General features: G+C 40.8%; 1 protein-coding gene across 8 annotated transcripts in view; it reads right to left on the bottom strand.

The window, feature by feature from the left end:
- The window catches only part of FAXC (failed axon connections homolog, metaxin like GST domain containing), a 74405-nt gene that overhangs the window by 31431 nt on the left and 24751 nt on the right, over positions 1 to 18223 (bottom strand). For all 8 annotated transcript variants that reach the window (XM_035296372.3, XM_035296371.3, XM_078369867.1 and 5 more), the window contains one exon: positions 15100 to 15323. In XM_035296372.3, coding sequence (XP_035152263.1) covers positions 15100 to 15323 — 224 coding nt within the window. The remainder of the gene's footprint in view (positions 1 to 15099; positions 15324 to 18223) is intronic.

The following is an 18223-nucleotide window of genomic DNA, read 5'->3' on the forward strand; positions in this document are numbered from 1 at the left end:
GGACAAATCACAAATGATACATAATTAGAAAAATCAAGGCCAGGTGTGGTGGCTCACGCCTGTAATCCTAACACTTTGGGAGGACCAAGCAAGTGGAGCACCTGAGCACCTGAGATCAGGGGTTGAGACCAGCCTGGCCAACAAGGTGAAACCTCGTCTCTACTAAAAATACAAAAATTAGCCAGATGTGGTGGCAGGTGCCTATAATCCCAGCTACTTGGGAGGCTGAAGCAGGAGAATCATTTATACCTGGGAGGCGGGGGTTGCAGTGAGCCAAGATCTCGCCATTGCACTCCAGCCTGAGCAACAGAGGGGAAAAAAAAAAAGAAAAATATTTATTTTTCTTTGACAGAGTTTTGCTCTCGTTGCCCAGGACACCGGAATGACACTGGAGCCTCAATCTTTTACTGGTCACTTTATAAATTTGCGCATCTTTTGGCAAGCACTATGGTGATGCCTAGGAATAGACCTAACAATGCATAATCCCTCACCCGGTAATTCCACTCGCATGAACTTATCTCTGGGAAATTATTGCTCAGAAGTAATGCATCCGGACATGAAAGAGTCATCTATAATACAAAAAAAAATTGGACTAACTTTAAAGGAATCAATACAGGTATTTTCCAACACAATTAAACATTATGCAGCTATTAAAGGAGATAAACTTTTAAAATATGTCAATACAGAGAAAAATGTTTAGTGTTTGCTTTTAAAAATAAACAGGATACAAAGAGATGTGTATGTCAAAAATGAAATTTCATAAAAATATGCATGTGGAAAGTACAGGGAAATAAGAAATAGGTACTGAGTTAGGTGATAGAATAATGAAAGATAACTGCTTTTTTTTCCAATTCTTTAAATTTTGGTTTATTATACAAGTTGAATAATTTAAATAAATAGAAATATCTTGTTAGGGTGACCAGGCACCAAACAACTGACATTGTATTTCAATATGCCAGGTCATCACTTATCTATAATTCTCCTGAATTGTATCCAGGCAAATCAGCCCAGCAGAACACACACTGGGAGAGCTTCCACAGCTGGCAACTTAGGGGTGGGGATGAAAGGGAGGCACTGAGACTTCCCATTTGATATTCCTCTCTAACACATAAACACACCTAAGGGATGTGTACCCATAAAGATTCTTTAGACTATTGTCTACATGATGCTATCTTGTGAGGTTTTTTTTCTTTTATTGTAATCATTCAGTAATTGAAACCCTGATATTTAAGCACAAAGTCAAAGTCACTTTTCTCAGGAAAAAAAGCTAAACTATGCCCAGGATAAAGACCCAGGATAGAGACCAAATAGAGTCTGTCAGAATTACACCAACAATTTTGTACTGCTAAATAAGCCGCAAGAATTTCTAAAAACCGGGTATTTATTAGCATTTAATTTTATTCTGCTAAATCTAACTTTTTTCATTTTCATGAATAATCAACATAGTTTTACCAATTCAGACAGCAACAAAGCAAAAGGAAAACAAATAAACCACATTCAGGACCTCCACTGCCTGGTTATTGCCAACATTGATGGCAGCTGGTTCCATAATCCCTGGCTATGGAAAGATACCAGGCCCTCAGCCCTCTGGAAGTCTGGAATGGTGAGGCTGAGTGAAAAGAAGGGTTAATGCTTTCTGAGTATGTAATCTAATGGTCCTCTCCATTAGAGAGCAGTGAGCAACTTAGAGTTATCAAATAGTAAGTAAAGACCTGTCAGAGTAAATCACTTCCACTTCAGTGGGTGAGCACAGAACTCTGGTATAAATTTCTAAGAGGGTGAGGTTCTCACCAGAATGCAATCAATACAGGTAAAGATAGAATTTATGGTTTTCAGGTCAGATTATTACTCTTCTGGCATGTGACTTTAACAAACCACCAAGGTAAACACACAGAAGTTCTACTGGAACAGAAGAAAAGCACTGTCATTTGCTGAGTGGCCTTAGACCCATTCCCCATCCCCTCTGAACCCCATCCGGCCTTCTCATCTGTGCAATAACTCACTCTCGGGGGTGTTGTAAGACTAGAGTATCTTCAAAGTGCCACTAAAAACAGCATCTAAAATTTACCCACACCAAAAAAATATCTACAGTCTAGGCAATTGGTTTTTCACATGGAAAGAAGGGCTGGGCTATGAACCAGGCAGACAGACCCAGCAAAGGTAACTTTCCTGGCAAAGCTGTGAAGTAGGCCTGATTTGTTCTAGATTTTATCACCTCCTCTATAAAAACCTACAATATTATTTGATGCCTTCCCAAACCAAGGCACAGTGCCCTCACATGGCCCTTCCCTCATCCATCCCTGCCCTATACTGGGTTATAGACACACTTGAATTACCTGCTGAGTTTGAAACTACCTTTCCCCAGACCCCCTTCCCAGAGGCCGTATTATCTGTTCTGGTGTGGTACCGCATAGCTATGATTTAAAAGCACCACCCTCCCCCTCTATACCTCCCTGGGTGATTCTAAATGAGCAATGAGGGCTGAAAGCCACTGTTCAAGACAGGCCCCTGTCGCTTAGAGAATGCTTAGAACCTGCAATAGGAAACACTGCTTTGAGGTTCCAGATCATTTCTTTTCGTTTTTATGTGTTTTTTTTTCCTTTTGTCTGTGTATTTTACCTTTCTAGTTAGATAGACAGGCATAATGACTTCCATGTCTTCATTTTCCTTCTCTGATCTCTGTTCCCGGTTACTCAGCATATGCTAAATGTGCTAACATATGCATAGATATCGTTTTTCATCCTTTTCCACTGCCTGGTTCTGAAGGCTTTTCTCCTTCACTTTCACTAGGAGGTATGAGTGTGTAGCTGCTGTGTTGTAGGCAAGCAGCTCCTAGCTGAGACTTGAAGGCCTAATGTGGAAATGATGTGAGTATCTCTATGAGGCATTGCATGATCTGATTAAACAGAGTAGGAAGAGGAGATATCAAAACATCCCATCTGCAAACTTTCTTAAAAACAAAAATAATTTTGCTACTGTCCAAGTAAAAAGAAAAACCTTAAAAGAAGTGGAAGATTCATTGTTCAAAGCATAGATTTAATAACAAGGGATGCAGAGTAGTGCTGTGAAGATGGATCTTTTAAAGCACTGAGTCTTCAGCAGGTGTGAGTAGCAGCCTAGACATAAATCAACAACCAACAGAGCAAACAGAATTCAAGTCAACCAATCTTCACTTTGGCCTCTGCCTTATTTTACAAAACTTACAAAAATGACTCCAGTCTTCTCCCCAGAGAGTGAACATAAAATCATGAAACCATTAGAGCTGCAAAGACCTCCTAAGACCATTTCTAAACATCTCACCATCTGTAAAAAAGACCCCTCTTCAGCTATCATGCTGGTGATCATCCATTCTCATCTGGAGAACAGCAGCTCAGGCCACTTCACAAGACAAGTCCTCCCAATTGTGGGCAGCTCTATCTTAAAGTTGCGTCTTACCCTTTGTTGTAAGCTATTCTTTCCCCAAATATACATCTTACCTTCCTCTCTGTCTCTTCTCCCCTCCCTCTTATGCCTGTCATCTACAGTGACACCTAAGTCCTTAGCCACTTTTAAATATTTTTTAAAAGTTAGTATATTACCTGATAGCTTTACTTCTCTATACTATGTATGCCTAGTATCCTCAAATTCCTCACATCCTCATATAAAATTTACCCCCGACTAACTACTCCTGACCAGCCTCCTCTGGAAACACACTAGTTTAGCCATTTTTATCTTAAAAGCATGATCCCAAAACTGCTCCTTACGCTTCTGTTCAATAAACATCTTCTGGATGCCTAATATTGCCAGGCACTCAGGCTCGCAAGGCAAAGGAGGAATCTGCCAGTCCCAGCACAGAGTCCAACTGAGAAAACATTCAAACCCAACCATCAGGAGAGGGTGCAAGGAGAGCTCTGAAAAAGAAAGCACCGGGTGCCTGGGAGCCTGGAACAGGTTTGCAGGGCAGACTCTGGGAGAAAAGTCCAGCCTTGGTCCACTGAACTCCAACCTGGTGACACCAATGCACACTGCTCAGCTCTTCAGAGCATTCTCTCTGCAGTAGTGATCATTTCTTGAGATAGTCATTAGAGGACTAATGAAAGGGTATCACTCATTCATAGAGAGACCTGCCAATTATTCACAAATGATCTACAAGTGGATGTCTGAAGATATATCAACTTATACATGTTGTGCACCCGTTAAACCCTCAGATTCCCAGCTGTAGAAAGGGAAAGTTGACAACATAAGGGAGAAGAGGGCAGGGAAAGCAAAAGCAACTGCCTACAGTAGCTTCAGTTTCCAGCTACTATCTCAAACAAAAATCAGAGACTCCAGACCAAAAAGCTATGCTATTAATAACTGTAAGATTGTAACATTTTAGTATCGAATTCTCCTTCTAGGTAAATCTTTCTAATATTTTTCCTAGGAAAAGAATCCTGAAGGATGAATTACTTAATAATTAAATGTTAGAAATGTTAAGACATTTTATCTTTTATCTTTTGAAACTATTAAACTCACCTCCAGAAAGTACATACCAATTTTTACTCCTACCACAAGAATATGTCAGTGCCTCTCCCATACCCCTGCTGAGACTTCTTCATATTATTTAAAAAACAAAACAAAGACAAAATATGCCAATTTGATTGATAGAGAAGTGCCTCATTTTTTTAGTTTGCATTTCTCTGATATTAAAGAGGTTGAGGCCAGGTGCAGTGCCTTTTATCTGTAATCCCAGCAGTTTGAGGGGCCAAGACAGGCAGACCACTTGAGCACAGCAGTTCAAGACCAGCCTGGGCAACATGACAAAACCCGGTCTCTACAAAAAGTACAAAAATTATCTGGGCATGGTGGCACATGCCTGTGGTCCCAGCTGTTCAGGGTGATGAGGCAGAAGGATCACTTGAGCCCAGATCAAGGCGTCAGTGAACTATGATTGTGCCACTGAACTACAGCCTAAGCAACAGACTGAAACCCTGTCTCAATGAAAATAAAATAAGTAAATAAATTTAAAAAGTTTAACATTTTTAATGTATTTGTTCATCATTTGTATTGTTTTTGTAAATTACCTCTTTACATCCTTTGACCAATTTTCCCCCTTAAGTATTCATCTTTTCTTACTCATTTATAAAAGCTCTTAGTATGTTGATATGAATTTTTTGTCACATGTTGCAAACAATTTTCCAGCTTACCCTTTCAACTTTCAATATGGTGATTTTTTATATACAGGAAGTTGGTTCTCATTTTTCTCATGTCATCAAGCAATTCAGCTTTTCTTTTGTAGTTTCACCCTATGGCACCACGTTTAGAAAAACTTTCCCAAGCTCAACATTCTATAGAAGTTTCCCATATTTTATTCTGGCACCTTTATGGTTTTATGTTTCACATTAAAATGCTTAATTCATCTGGAATTATTCAGGTATATGCCATGAAGTCAGTAGTGAACTTATTTCGTTCCAATGGTTAGCTGCCTGCCCTAGCACCATTTATTTAATGAATTTGTCTTTTCTTCACTGATCACAGCTGCCTTTATCATATACCGCATCTCTACTTGTGTGTCTCACAAGGACCTCAAACTCAGCATACCCACACCTGAAATGCATTATCTTCCCCTCTTCTCCAGTGTCCTCCAACTCTGTGAATGGCTACCTCACCAATAATGTTTATTTGTCCCCTGCTTTTTGTTCTTTTCCGAAATGAGGTTTCTCTGTGTTGCTCAGGTTGGGATGCAGTGTCTATTCACAGTTATAATCACAGTTCTCTGCAGCCTTCAACTCCTGGCCTCGAGTGATTCCCATTGCCTTGGCCTCCTGAGTACCTAGAACTATAGACACATGCCACCACACCCAGCCATCCACTAAGTTTTAGTGTCCAGAACTTGATTACTCCTGACCCCGCCCCTCTCCATCACCATTACCCTTCCCCCACACATACACATCAAATCACTATATTTTCTCAGTTCTGTCTCTAAAACATAGTTTTAATTCCTGACTCTCTGCCCAACTCTACCACCATGCCTGTAGTCCAAACACCATCTTACCTGTCCTGGACAGCAACAGCTTCTTCCCTGGGCCACCAAATCTACTCTTGGACCTTCCAGCGCATGAAACAGATATAGGATCATACCACGTCCCAACTTTCAACCTCTGATGGTTTCCACTGCTCTAAAAAGCCCAGATTTATTTATGTTACACATAAGGCTGTATGAGCTCAGCCTCCGCCACCACTGTCTCATGCCACTCCTGCTCTCACACAATTTCCAGACACACTGGCTGCCTTTTCATTCCTTGAAAGCTCCCAGCTGCTGTTCATCTTGGGCTCTTTGCATATGATGTTCCTTCTCTGGTCTATGCTACTCTATTCACTGTCCCACCCTGGTTGCCCACACCTGCACACCTGCTTGCCTAACCTGGGCTTATCTTTCAGAATGCAGCTTAAATGTGTCCTCCTTGGCTGGATGCAGTGGCTCACACCTGTAATCCCACCACTCTAGGAGGCCAAGGCAGACAGATCACCTGAGGTCAGAAGTTCACGCCCAGCCTGGCCAACATGGTGAAACCCCATCTCTACTAAAAACACAAAGTTCAAGCCCAGTCTGGCCAACATGGTGAAATCCCATCTCTACTAAAAAAAAAAAAAACACAGGCATGGTGGCGCACATCTGTAATTTCATCCACTTGGGCGGCTGAGGCAGGAGAACTGCTCGAACCTGGGAGGCAGAGACGATCACACTACTGCACTCCAGCCTGGACAACTGACCAACATTCCATCTTTAAAATGAAAAAAACAAGGCTGGGTGTGGTGGCACATGCCTGTAATCCCAGCACTTTGGGAGGCCAAAGCAGGCAGATCATGAGGTCAGGAGTTCGAGACCAGCCTGGCCAACATAATGAAACCCCATCTTTAAAAATAATAATAATAATAATAACTAATAAATGTCATCTCCTGGAAGAAGGCTTCCAGACCCACCTCTTCATAACTACCACCATGTTCATTTCCCCTGCAAAAAAATTCCTCATTGCACTTTGCACTTTACAATGGTACTCTTCACAAGCGCTGAGATTTTATAAATGTTTACCTCCAATATCTCCCTCAGGTGGCAGCTCTAGTAGCTCAGAGCTGTGCCCAGTGTGTTCATCACCAACTCTTAAGCCCCTCACAAAAAGCCCGGCACACTGTTCAAGGCATGTGTGTTTAACCACACAGTCCTAAGTCACTGGAATTACCCTTCTGCCTGAATTCTAATGATTACAAGTATACTCTCCTCCTAAGGTGTCTAACAATAGAAAAGTGGCTGAAAATAACATTTTTATTGGAAATGCAGTTTCCACTTGTACAGCCCCTTACTATTTTTGATCCTATCTACTCTTAAACACATGCACAAATTTAAATTTTTTGGCTCAGAAAATACTCCTAGATCCACAGATCCTAGAGTCCATGCTTGGCTATCTGCTAACACCATTCTGAAATTCATTCATTCTTTTCTTCATTTATACAGTGGATATTTATTGACCACCACCTGTGCACAGCTGAGCCTCACAACTGAAACTGTATTTTTATTATTCTTCCTCTATATGACTACATCTCCCAAACCAACTCTATTTACCAATTATTCATCTACTTTTCCCATGAGCTAACTGCTGTGTCACCACCCAGGATCTATAAAACTCCAATTAAAAGCAAATAAACATTAGGTTTTAGTAGTCTGTGCTGCCTCATCATGATCACCCACCTAGCACCCTGTACCCCACTATAAGCTTTAGGGGTGAGTAGAGATTAAGAGAAGAAACTCGGGCCCACTTTAAACAACCCGCCCCCCGCCCCCCCTCCACACACACACAAGGGGATGCCACTTCAACATTCCTGAATAGCTCTGAGCTCTGGGAAACTTTATGAAAGCTGCTTTCCAGAAGCATCAAAATGTAATCTTGTGTTGGTGCTTGGAGAAGCTTGAAAACAATAAGAAAAGGTGTATAAAACCACAGAAAGTGTCTTGACAATAACCCAAGGCACACACCCCAGAGAGTAGCTCTTCTACATGTGTTAACCTACACATCCCCCTCCCCTGCCTATTTCCTACAGGAGCCCAGCCTTTTCCTTTGAATTTCGAGCTCATTGAGGCCACTTCTCTCTTTCTTAGCACACCAGAGCTCTAAGAGTGCCTAAAATGTGGCACTCGCCTTTCCAAGGTTTTTGACCTACACTGCAAGGCATCATTGAACCCATATTTTATTCACCTTTCCCTCAACACACGCCCTTCTCTGAGTTTCCCTGACTCTCCTATGGTCCATCTGCCCCCTGAATAGCATCAACACTGCTTCATAGTAAGACTTCCCAATCTGGAGGGATGGAACCCCAAAGGCATTTCTGGGTAAGAGCAACCTAGAGATTCTTTATGACTAATCACAAAAGCTTAACCCTGTTGTCCTCTGAGAATATTTTCACCTTCCAAATATTATTTAACTCTGAACTAAGTGAACTTAGTGGTTACCCAAGAATCTATATACTTGGAAAACAAAGCTGCTTGTTATTTTATTCTACAGCAAAATACAATCATTCTGAAAAGGAAAACCACACTATCATTATACATGCTTAGGAAGCTGACATGAAGCAGCAAATGATTCATTTTTACTGACTTTGAAGGGAAGAACTACTCTGCAACTCCCTATCCTTTATTACACAGTCAAGATCACACTGACATTTACTAAAATAACTACAACGTTTCGTTCTTAAAAATGAGTTGATCCAACGTCAACAAAGACTCTCTGAAAAATAATGACTCCTCAAGCCATTTTCACATTCAATCAAATGCTGTAGCCTGGCAAAAAAAAAAAAAAAAAAAGTAGAAGAAAAGCACATTACGTTTTTCATTAGTCAAGTGAAGTCTGCTGGAAATCAGATTTTTTTTTTCACTTCCATTTACAAATTCCATTTACCACTTCACTCTTTCAGGAGTAGCCCCTAAAAAGAGAACATTTCTCCTTAAGCATTTCAGCCCAGAGGCTGGGCAGCAAGCCTCCTGATGAAGGACACAGCTTCAGCTCACGAGGCTCAGGATCTCTAAATCTGTGACACTCCACATTTAAATCTGTACTCTGTTTCTAGGGGCAACCTAATAAAACGTACTTAAAAATTACTTTGAAGACCGCATTTTTAACTTGCCAGTGGAAGTTGTGGCAATTTTAGAAAATGTTCTAAAGATGTGATCCTGACATAATTTAACTTCTGTACTGTAAAGCACAATTCCTAAGAAACTTCAAGGTAGTAGTCAGGTCAGAAAACAGGAGAGGCCTTAGGTCTGACATCCTGGATTTGAGTCCTGGATTCAGTTCTCAGCAGTTGTGTAACTGTTGGCAAGCCATTCAACCTTTCTGTGCCTCATTTTTCTTATCTGTCAAATGGGTGATGTTCTATTGGGTCTGACCCACAGACCCTGACCCAGCAACAGATGAACAAATGCACTCAGACACAGATATCCAGTGAAAGAGCTGGCTGGGAGTCCGGGCCACTCACAGACACTGAAGACGGTGCTGTAAAGAGTCATCAGCCACAGCCCTCACCAGCTGGTGCTGCAGGCATCTATTCAGTATAGATTTAATGACAAAGGCTTTGCGTCAACACACATGGATAATTAACATGGTCACCCTGCCTGGAGAGAGGAGTCCTACGAATGATTAAAGGCCAGGTTCTGAGGCTTAAAGCGATCACCATTTGTGGGTAATAACACTGTTGACCCCCAGGTAGAGAGCAGTCATGCACCCATGGATGTTCAAAGGTCAGTCTTAGGACCACATGAGTAAACAAGCTCTTTACATAAACTCCCTTACATTCCTTTGTACCTACTCCTGCCTTATTGCCTCTGGGTAAGAACTGCCACCTTTGACTCATTCCTTCCCAAGGCTTTTGCAAAAACCTCCTGGCCTTCCAAGAAGATTTGTGTCCTTTTCTTTATAATTTATCTCTTATAACTTCTCCCACCACCCTGACTGAACTCCTACAGTGTTCCTTTGACTTTGTACTAGAGTCCATCTTGCATTCATACTTTGTATCTCATGGCTACAGCTGGGGATCTCTGTGCTAACATGGGACACAACTATGTAACTCTTATTTTCATTCTGTCTTATTTCCTGTCCACTTCAAGATCATATCTGTAATTTATGTAGGATTGATAACAGAACAGAAATATTAAAAAGGCAAAAGACAAAGCGGGGTTTTGTTTGATAAATCTTGTATCAGTTTTGCTTGCACCAAATATGATACCCAGCACACAGAATCACATGGTATAGAATAATAATAGAAGAAATTGAAAATATGTATGTATAAATATGTATATATAGATGACTCAAAATTATGCATAAAAATCTTGGAAAGATATGCACCAAAATGGTAACAGTTGTTAGCAATGGGTTAGAAGATTACAGCAACAAGGAGTGAGGGAGGGATGGAAAAATATATATTTTAAAAATTGCAGTGACTTATTTTCCTTCCCTGTGCTTTTCTGAGTCTTCCCAAATTTCTATAACTAATGAATTCTAAAATCAGAAAAAAGATTTTTGTTACAAAGACATTTTTCCCAGAAAACAATGTTTCCAATGAAGTTGTATTAGATACAAAATCAGTGACTGTGATAATAAGAATAACTAATGTTTATTTAGCATTTCCTGTGTGCCAGGCCCTGTAGTAAGTACTGTACAGAAAGCATTTCATTTAGTCCCCACCCTCTAATGTAGGTATTGTTCTGACCCTCATTTTGCAAACGAAACAACACAAGTTCTTTGTGTGAAATCAAAGAGCTGGTAAGTGATGACGCTGCAGATGTGAACCCAGGATCCAACTCCAGGACTCCCACACCCATGTGCCAGCCACCAGGCTTCCTGCCTCTAACCATGCTGCTTCCCCAAAACCTCACCGTTCTGTTTTTGATTTTCATGTCTTCTTTGCTATTTATTGATTCTCATCCCTTTTTGGGAATGTTCAGAAATAAACAATGTGTGCATTTCTGGCATGTGGAGGCAGTCAGGCAACCACAACACATAATCCTCTGCTGTGAACACACACACCTTCCCCAAGGGGGACATAAGAACATGAGAATTAAAAAGCAAACCCTCCAACTGTCAGCTCTCATGGTACCACGAACCTCTCCTTCCAAACACTGGTCACACCTGCTCTCTACATTTGCTTGCTGTTTGATTACTTCTACCTGCCAACCACTTTTCAGAGCGCTTTGCATGCATTGCTTTTCTTCTCACCATTACAGTTTCCACTTTACACAAGGAAACTCAGGACCAGAGACGCTAAGAGACTTGCTGAAAGTCTTAGAGCTGAGGTTTGAATTCTAGAGACAACATTCTCAAATCAATAAAGAATGAAGGCACACCTCTCCATTTTCTAAAAAATGTTCTCTCATCAGGATTGCTTCATTTTATTTCTGTAAGTCCTAAATATTTCACATAAATCATACTTCTAATATTTTTAATTATATTTTCCAACTGGTTATTTGAGATACTTAAGAAAATTTGTTTACATGTTAGCTTTGTATCCTTCGTAAACTTACTGAACTCTCTCATTAACTGTAGTAACTTTAGTTGATTCTCCATTATATCAGCTACATAATCTCCTAATTTCTATAAATACTAATTTTGTCTCCTCCTTTCCAGTATAAAGATATCTTTATTACATGTTGTACAACTACACTGTCAGTAATGACAGTAGGGAGGGTAAGGTACCCTCCCAAAACTACATTAAAAGCAAGGGCAGGCATCTTTGTTTTGTATTTTATTTCACTGGGGATGCTCCTACTGACTCAACATTAAGTATGATACCAGTTGTTGGCTTAATATAATACCCTTCCATTGTGTTCAGGAACTAGTCTTTGAGTCCTATTTGACTAAGAATTTTTATCAGGAATGAATACTGAACCTCATATCAAATGTATTTCCTAGACAGATAATTATGACTATCCTCCTAGCTATTCATGACAAATATTATTAATGTATTTTATATCATAAAACCATATTTTCTATTCTAACTCTACCTAATTTGACTATAGTTTTTTAATATATGAAAATAAAAATTAGCTGATTTTGTTTAATGTTTTATGTAGTTTGAATTTTATTTCTTTTAGTTTGAATTAAGTTACAATTTTTAAAACTACATCCATAGCTATTCACTGCCTGTCTCCCATCTCTCTTTAACACCTCCCACCAGGCCTAATTCATCCCCCACAACATGAACAGAGCCACTTTTCTAGATCACACATGCGGCTACTTCTCTCTTATTCTCAGAAACCTACAACTTCACCATGTTTCTGTATTATAAAGTACACATCTTTTAGCATGATAATTACTGTGCTTTATAAGATGGCCCCAAACTGTCTTTTAATCTTCATTTCAACCATGATTCCCAAATAACACTCACTTGGGATTCCTTTTCTCATGATTTTCCCAAAAAAATCCTTCCTTATTTTCTTCACCAGGACAACTCTTTTCTTTCTTGGGCCAACACACTGCCACCTCATCTATGTCCCTCCCCAGACCTCCCTGTTATTTCATCCCAGAGAACCAAGTATACAGGTCTCTGTTGTGGGACTTGCCCCGCCTGACTTGTGTAGTTACTCATTTGGAGTAGCGGTCAGCAAACTTCTGTGAAGAGTCAGATGGTAAAAATTTCAGGCTCTCCAGGTCTCATGTGCACATTTCTATTAAATTTTCCCCTGCGTTTTAATAAGGTAAAAACCATTATTAGCTCACAGGCCATATGAAAACAGGCCACCAGGCATCAGCGGTACTTTGCCTCTCATGGTTTAGAGGCTCACCACCCACTGGACTATAAGCTAGCTGAGAGAGGGGGAGATCTCTAACCCATCTTCATCATCTTCAGCTCCTGGCGCTTGGAAGATGTTCAAATCGCTGAAGTTGATTGACTGAGAACAGTGATAACTAATATATCCTGATGAGTCAGATATACATTCATGGATAATTATTTCCCCAAATCTTGAGCTATTTCAACAAAAAGTAATTTTGGATTTTGAGCCTCTTAGGTATCTGGGCATTAAAAATGAGCCATGCCATGTCCATGGGGATAGCAGGGAGGTAGTTTGAATTTCACTTGTTCAATAAATAAAATGAGGCTTTTTGCCTCATTTAGTAAGAAAGGCTATGATATCAGCCAAAGAGCCTCTCCCTCTCCAAATATAGAAAAAGTGCCTCTCTGATCACAGAGTTCACAACTACACTGCTCCCTGGCCTCACAGAATATAACACCAGCTAACTCCAACTTTACAAGTAGCCCACTCAGCTTCTCATCCCAGAAAATCATCCAGACTTTTGATGCTGTTTTGAGTATTTACCATGTATCCAGCCTAGCTATCAGTGATTCATTTTCCTCCCATCTCCTGAAAACTGGGGAGAAAGCATTGTCTAAATTGTTAAACGCAAGAGAAACAACTGTCAGATTTCATTATTATTGCTAACACCCTGCTCCCTGATTCCCCCAACCAGAATTGTCCAGAAACGTGAAGGTCGCCCCTCTCTGGTTAAAAAACCCACACTGTTAAATTGTTAAAAAGGTATGGTGCTTATAGCATAATTTCTGTCATAATTCCAGGGACTCAATTCCTTGCTTACTGGGGCTCACAAAAGCATGAGCCAGTGAGGAAGGGTTGGAAGCCAGAAACAGACATAGCCATTATTAAGAAGAAATGGCCCAGTTGTGAGCCTACTTTCTGAGGCCAAGAGTCCAGCATTAAGTTTCCAAAGGAATGAAGCAAACTTGAGGTTAATTCCATTCACATCTACATAAGCAGGTCTACCTGGTCCCAGTGGAGCAAAACAACAGAAAGTCTAGACAATGTTAATTCTGCAAGCCAGACAGAGCTTTTGAAGGAGTCCAGCCAGTATCAAGTCCCCAGCCCGAGACCATAGCCCCATAATGAAGCTAGCCAAGAGCTGGATGAGGTGCTGGGATCTCCCCTCTGAAGGTTGGGCTTCAAGGGAAGACCACAGGCCTAGCAACTGTCTGAAGTATAGAGCAGAAAGATGCAGTCAGAGTGGGTCACTCTGTAAGGAACAGGTTATACCCAGTACGGCCTCCACCCAGCATGGCTTCCAGTTCCTAAGGTGGTTTTCAACAAAACAAATTCTAAACTCTACTTCCTAGCAGAGGTGAGGTACTTAATGTGCTCTAGAATGAGGATGAATCTGGAAATTAATGCCAGTGAGGGAGAGCCAGTGAAAACCCACCTTCTGGGAGAAAAATTAGTAGCCCTCAAAGGACTTGGTCAGATGGCCAAGTCATATGGAGGACTTGTCTCCATGTACATTAGCTATGCCCCAGGAGAAGCGATTGTTTCACCCATAGAAGGTCCCGAATTCAGTATCTGTTTATGAATTGTCATCGCGATGAATCAGGTTCTGCCCAATGAAGAACCACATCAGCCCAGGGCCCCCTCAGCCTGCCAGGACAGCAAGGGTGCCTCATTCTATTCCCAGCCATCCTCACCAGCCCGTGGGTACATGCTGCTCTGTGTTTCTCTTTTAGGGGTTTCCCAAATAAAATTATATCATTGTATGTGACAAATACAAAATCAGAGTTAAAATGTGCTAGTAATAAGAGGACTAGGAATCTGAACAGGAATAAGAGGGGCAAGAAAATGACAAATGTTCCACATATACAGGGAATGGATGGGAATCAGTGCTGTCAGCAGGCCTCTTAAACTCTTGACGTCAATGGGTACACAGCTGAACCTCTGAGCAGTGTGTTCCCAAAGGTCAGCCTGTGACCCTGACCTGTTTATAATAAACAGGTGCTTCCTTGCTCAAAACTCCCGTTTTCTCACAGCGCATTCAGAAACGCCAGCATCACTTGCAGCCAGGTGGTGATGCTGAAGCATGTTCCATACTCTCTTCACATGGGCTCACCACACTAAAAACAGTCAAGTACCAGTGATTAAGTAGAAAGATGCATGCTTTTGAAAAGTAGAGGATTTGGTTAAATGCGTGGATGGCAATCTACACATGGAAGCAAAGAAATCAACCAAAATTAAAACATAAATTAATGAACCAACAGTGCTTTGCTAATCATGCAAAAGGTAATAGCAAATATAGAATAGAAGGTGTGGTACATTACCCAAAAGCCCTGCTAAAGACCGCATGTCCTTCTCCATCAGCATGTAAATCTCTTCCTCGGAGAAGCGGCCAATGCCGTGGCCGTGCATCTCGCGTTTCACAATTCCTTTCGTTATGTGGCACACGACCCACCTCAGCAGGTTGCTGAAGGGACCACCACCACTAAGAGAGAGCATCTTCCGGGTCTCATTGAGATTGTCCACCCACTGGCAATAAGCTAACGTCCTGGAATTGTGTGGAAACAAGTTACTACTGTGCATCAGGTACATGTCAGCTCCACAGGGTCACTTTAGAATGAGTCGTTCAGAATTCAGTACACTCTGGAGGAACTGAATAACTGCAGCTTTAACAAAGAGCAATCTGCATGGCAGATACCACAGCAAGCTCTAGTCAATGCCTAGACTTAAGGGGTTGTGGAAGAAATAGGAAAAAATCCAGATAAAGATGCCATCAAACCTGGTACCCACCCTCAGACCTCTCTCCTCCCCTCCCAGTGCCACATTTCTGCCTTCTCTCACATAACCCCACAAAATACAAGTAGAAACCCCCTTGAAAATTCTTTGAGTCAAGATAGTGAGCACTCCTGGGGACACAGGGCAGGTGGCAGTAGTGACTGGGGTGCTGGTATCATTCTCTTTCCTGAGCAAAATGATGGTTCCACAGGTTTATGCTTGGTGTTCATTAATTTAGCTGCACATTTCTATTTTATATACTTTGCATATGCATTTTACATTTCATGATACAAAAGAATTAAAAAAAAAAGAAAGAAACCTCTTTGCCTTTTAAAAAAAAGACACAGGGTCTTGCTATGTTACCCAGGCTGGACTCTAACTCCTGGGCTCAAGTGATCCCCCAACGTCAGCCCTTGGAATAGCTATGACTACAGGCACGCATCCCCACACCCAGTCTTATTGCTTTTTTGAAAGAGGATTAGAGAATAAGTGCACCTGACCAGCTTTCTTATAAGTTAAAATATTATGTAAATGATTTGCTCTCCAAGAAAATCAACTCTACCTCAGTTTGTTCTCAAGAACTCTAAAGGGAACACAAATGTCCCTGGAACTTGGTTGAATCCTTTTGCCCATCTAGGTGATACTAGTGGTAAACCTGCTCATTCAGGTGCTCCTGAACACGGTGTAATCCACATGCAGAGTCCGGCAGCTTTCGCTGTTCAAACATTTTGCTGGCCACTATACCCAGGTCTTTGCTGATTTTTTTCTCCAAAGAGTAAAAATTTTTTTGATGGATAACAGTGTTGGTAGATATAAAGAAAAAGGGTTTTCTACTAAAGGCTGCGAGAACATAGCTGTGTGGGAGTACAGGCATAAGACATTTTCATTTTCCCTCACAATTAGTAATAAAAGACATATTGGCAATCATCTCTACCCTTAGCGCTGGTTGATACAGCAGTAATGCCACTTCGAAAAATTCAGAAGCCAGGTGTGGTGGTACATGCCTGTAGTCCCAGCTACTCAAGAGGGCCAGGCAGGAGGATTGCTTGGGCCCAGGAGTTTGAGGCCAACCTGAGTACCATAGTGAGACCATTGTATCAATCAATCAATCAAGATTTAGAAATAAAAAGAAATTCATGCAATTGGAAAGTGGCAGAGCCAGAATGCTGCATTTTTAAAGTTTTGTTTTTTTTTTTTAATCGAAGGGTTAAAAAATATGTTGAGAGAACTCAAGGGATGATAGTAAATCACAGCTGTGATAAAATGCTGCTTTCCACCTTAAGAAAAAATAGGCATTTTGATCATTTTATAAAGTTCTATTATTTAAGAGTTCTCTGTTCTAAAAACAAATATAAATGAGAAATAGATTTCTCTACAATTGTTGCATTCCTGATTTTTACCAAAAAGTCTTACAGCCAACATACCCCCTGTGCCATAGCTATAGCTGTTCTTTGCTACCTTTTTAAAAGAATGCCCACAAATCTTGTTAGAAAGCTTTGTTGCCTCTTTTGGTAAGTCTCTCAAAATAAAGTACTGAAGAATCAAGAAACAGTTTTTCCCCAAAACAGGAAGAAGTATATCACAATAGTGATGAATTAATGTATATAGTCAGAGCACCCCATTGATTTTTCAATACAGAATATCTTGCACTTTTTCTAGTAAATTCTATATAGACACAGAAACTAAATATTTTCCTACTTGCTCCTTTTTTCACACCTGCAGTAATTAAGGTGGCAATTTTCACATTCCATTAGAATAATTCAGCACTTTGATTCTAATTGTATTAGGTCTAAATTCACAACAAAAGAGTTACACAACCTTTTACCATACTGGAAGTCAATGGTCTTAGGATAAAACTCAATTACTCTAAATTGAACATGTCCAAGTAATAACAGCATCCAAAAAAAGCATCTAGAGTGGGAAAATGCAGAATGTGTGGCTCTAAGCTCACAGGTTAGAAGGGGAAAAAATTCCTTTGTGACCAATTACTCAGGTTTAATCATAAGCATAACTGACCAGGCTCACCGGGCAGATCAGAGGGTAAAGGTGTGCACATGAAGGGCATCAGCAGCCTGATAACTGCAAGAACTTTCATAAGGAGCACATGGCTATAGGATGCTTTTGGGGAAGCCTGGAAGAGGGAGGCTGGAGGTGCGGGCATGGGCCCGGTCAGGACAGGCCTAAGGAAAGGGAACTGAACTTTATTCCCAGAGCAAAGGTTAACTGCCAGAAGGCTTTAAACAGACAAGAAACATACTCAGATTTGTGGCAGTGTAAAGGAAGAACTGGAAGGTGGAGAAAATGCTGGCAGGAAGGCCAGTTACCACACTACAGCAAAACCAGGCACGAGATGATGCGCTGGGTGAGGCAATGGCAGAAGGAATCCATAGGAGAAACACTGCAACTGAAGAAAAAGAATCTATTGGTCTACAATGGATCTAAAGATTTATAAGTAAGGAGAAATTAGGTATTTTTTTCTAAAATAATAGTTTAATTGGATGATAATACCACTAACCAATACCAGATTACACAGGGTAGAATATATTTTGGGTGATGAAAGATGAGTTAACCTGTAGCATTTGAAGTCCCATGGAAACCCTAGGTGAAGATGTCTAGAAGGCTGAGAAGTCAGGAGACAGGTTTAGACTCCAGCTAGAGAACTGGTGAGCAGGG

Source organism: Callithrix jacchus, chromosome 4 (genome assembly GCF_049354715.1).
Source record: "Callithrix jacchus isolate 240 chromosome 4, calJac240_pri, whole genome shotgun sequence".
Taxonomy (NCBI): domain Eukaryota; kingdom Metazoa; phylum Chordata; class Mammalia; order Primates; family Cebidae; genus Callithrix; species Callithrix jacchus.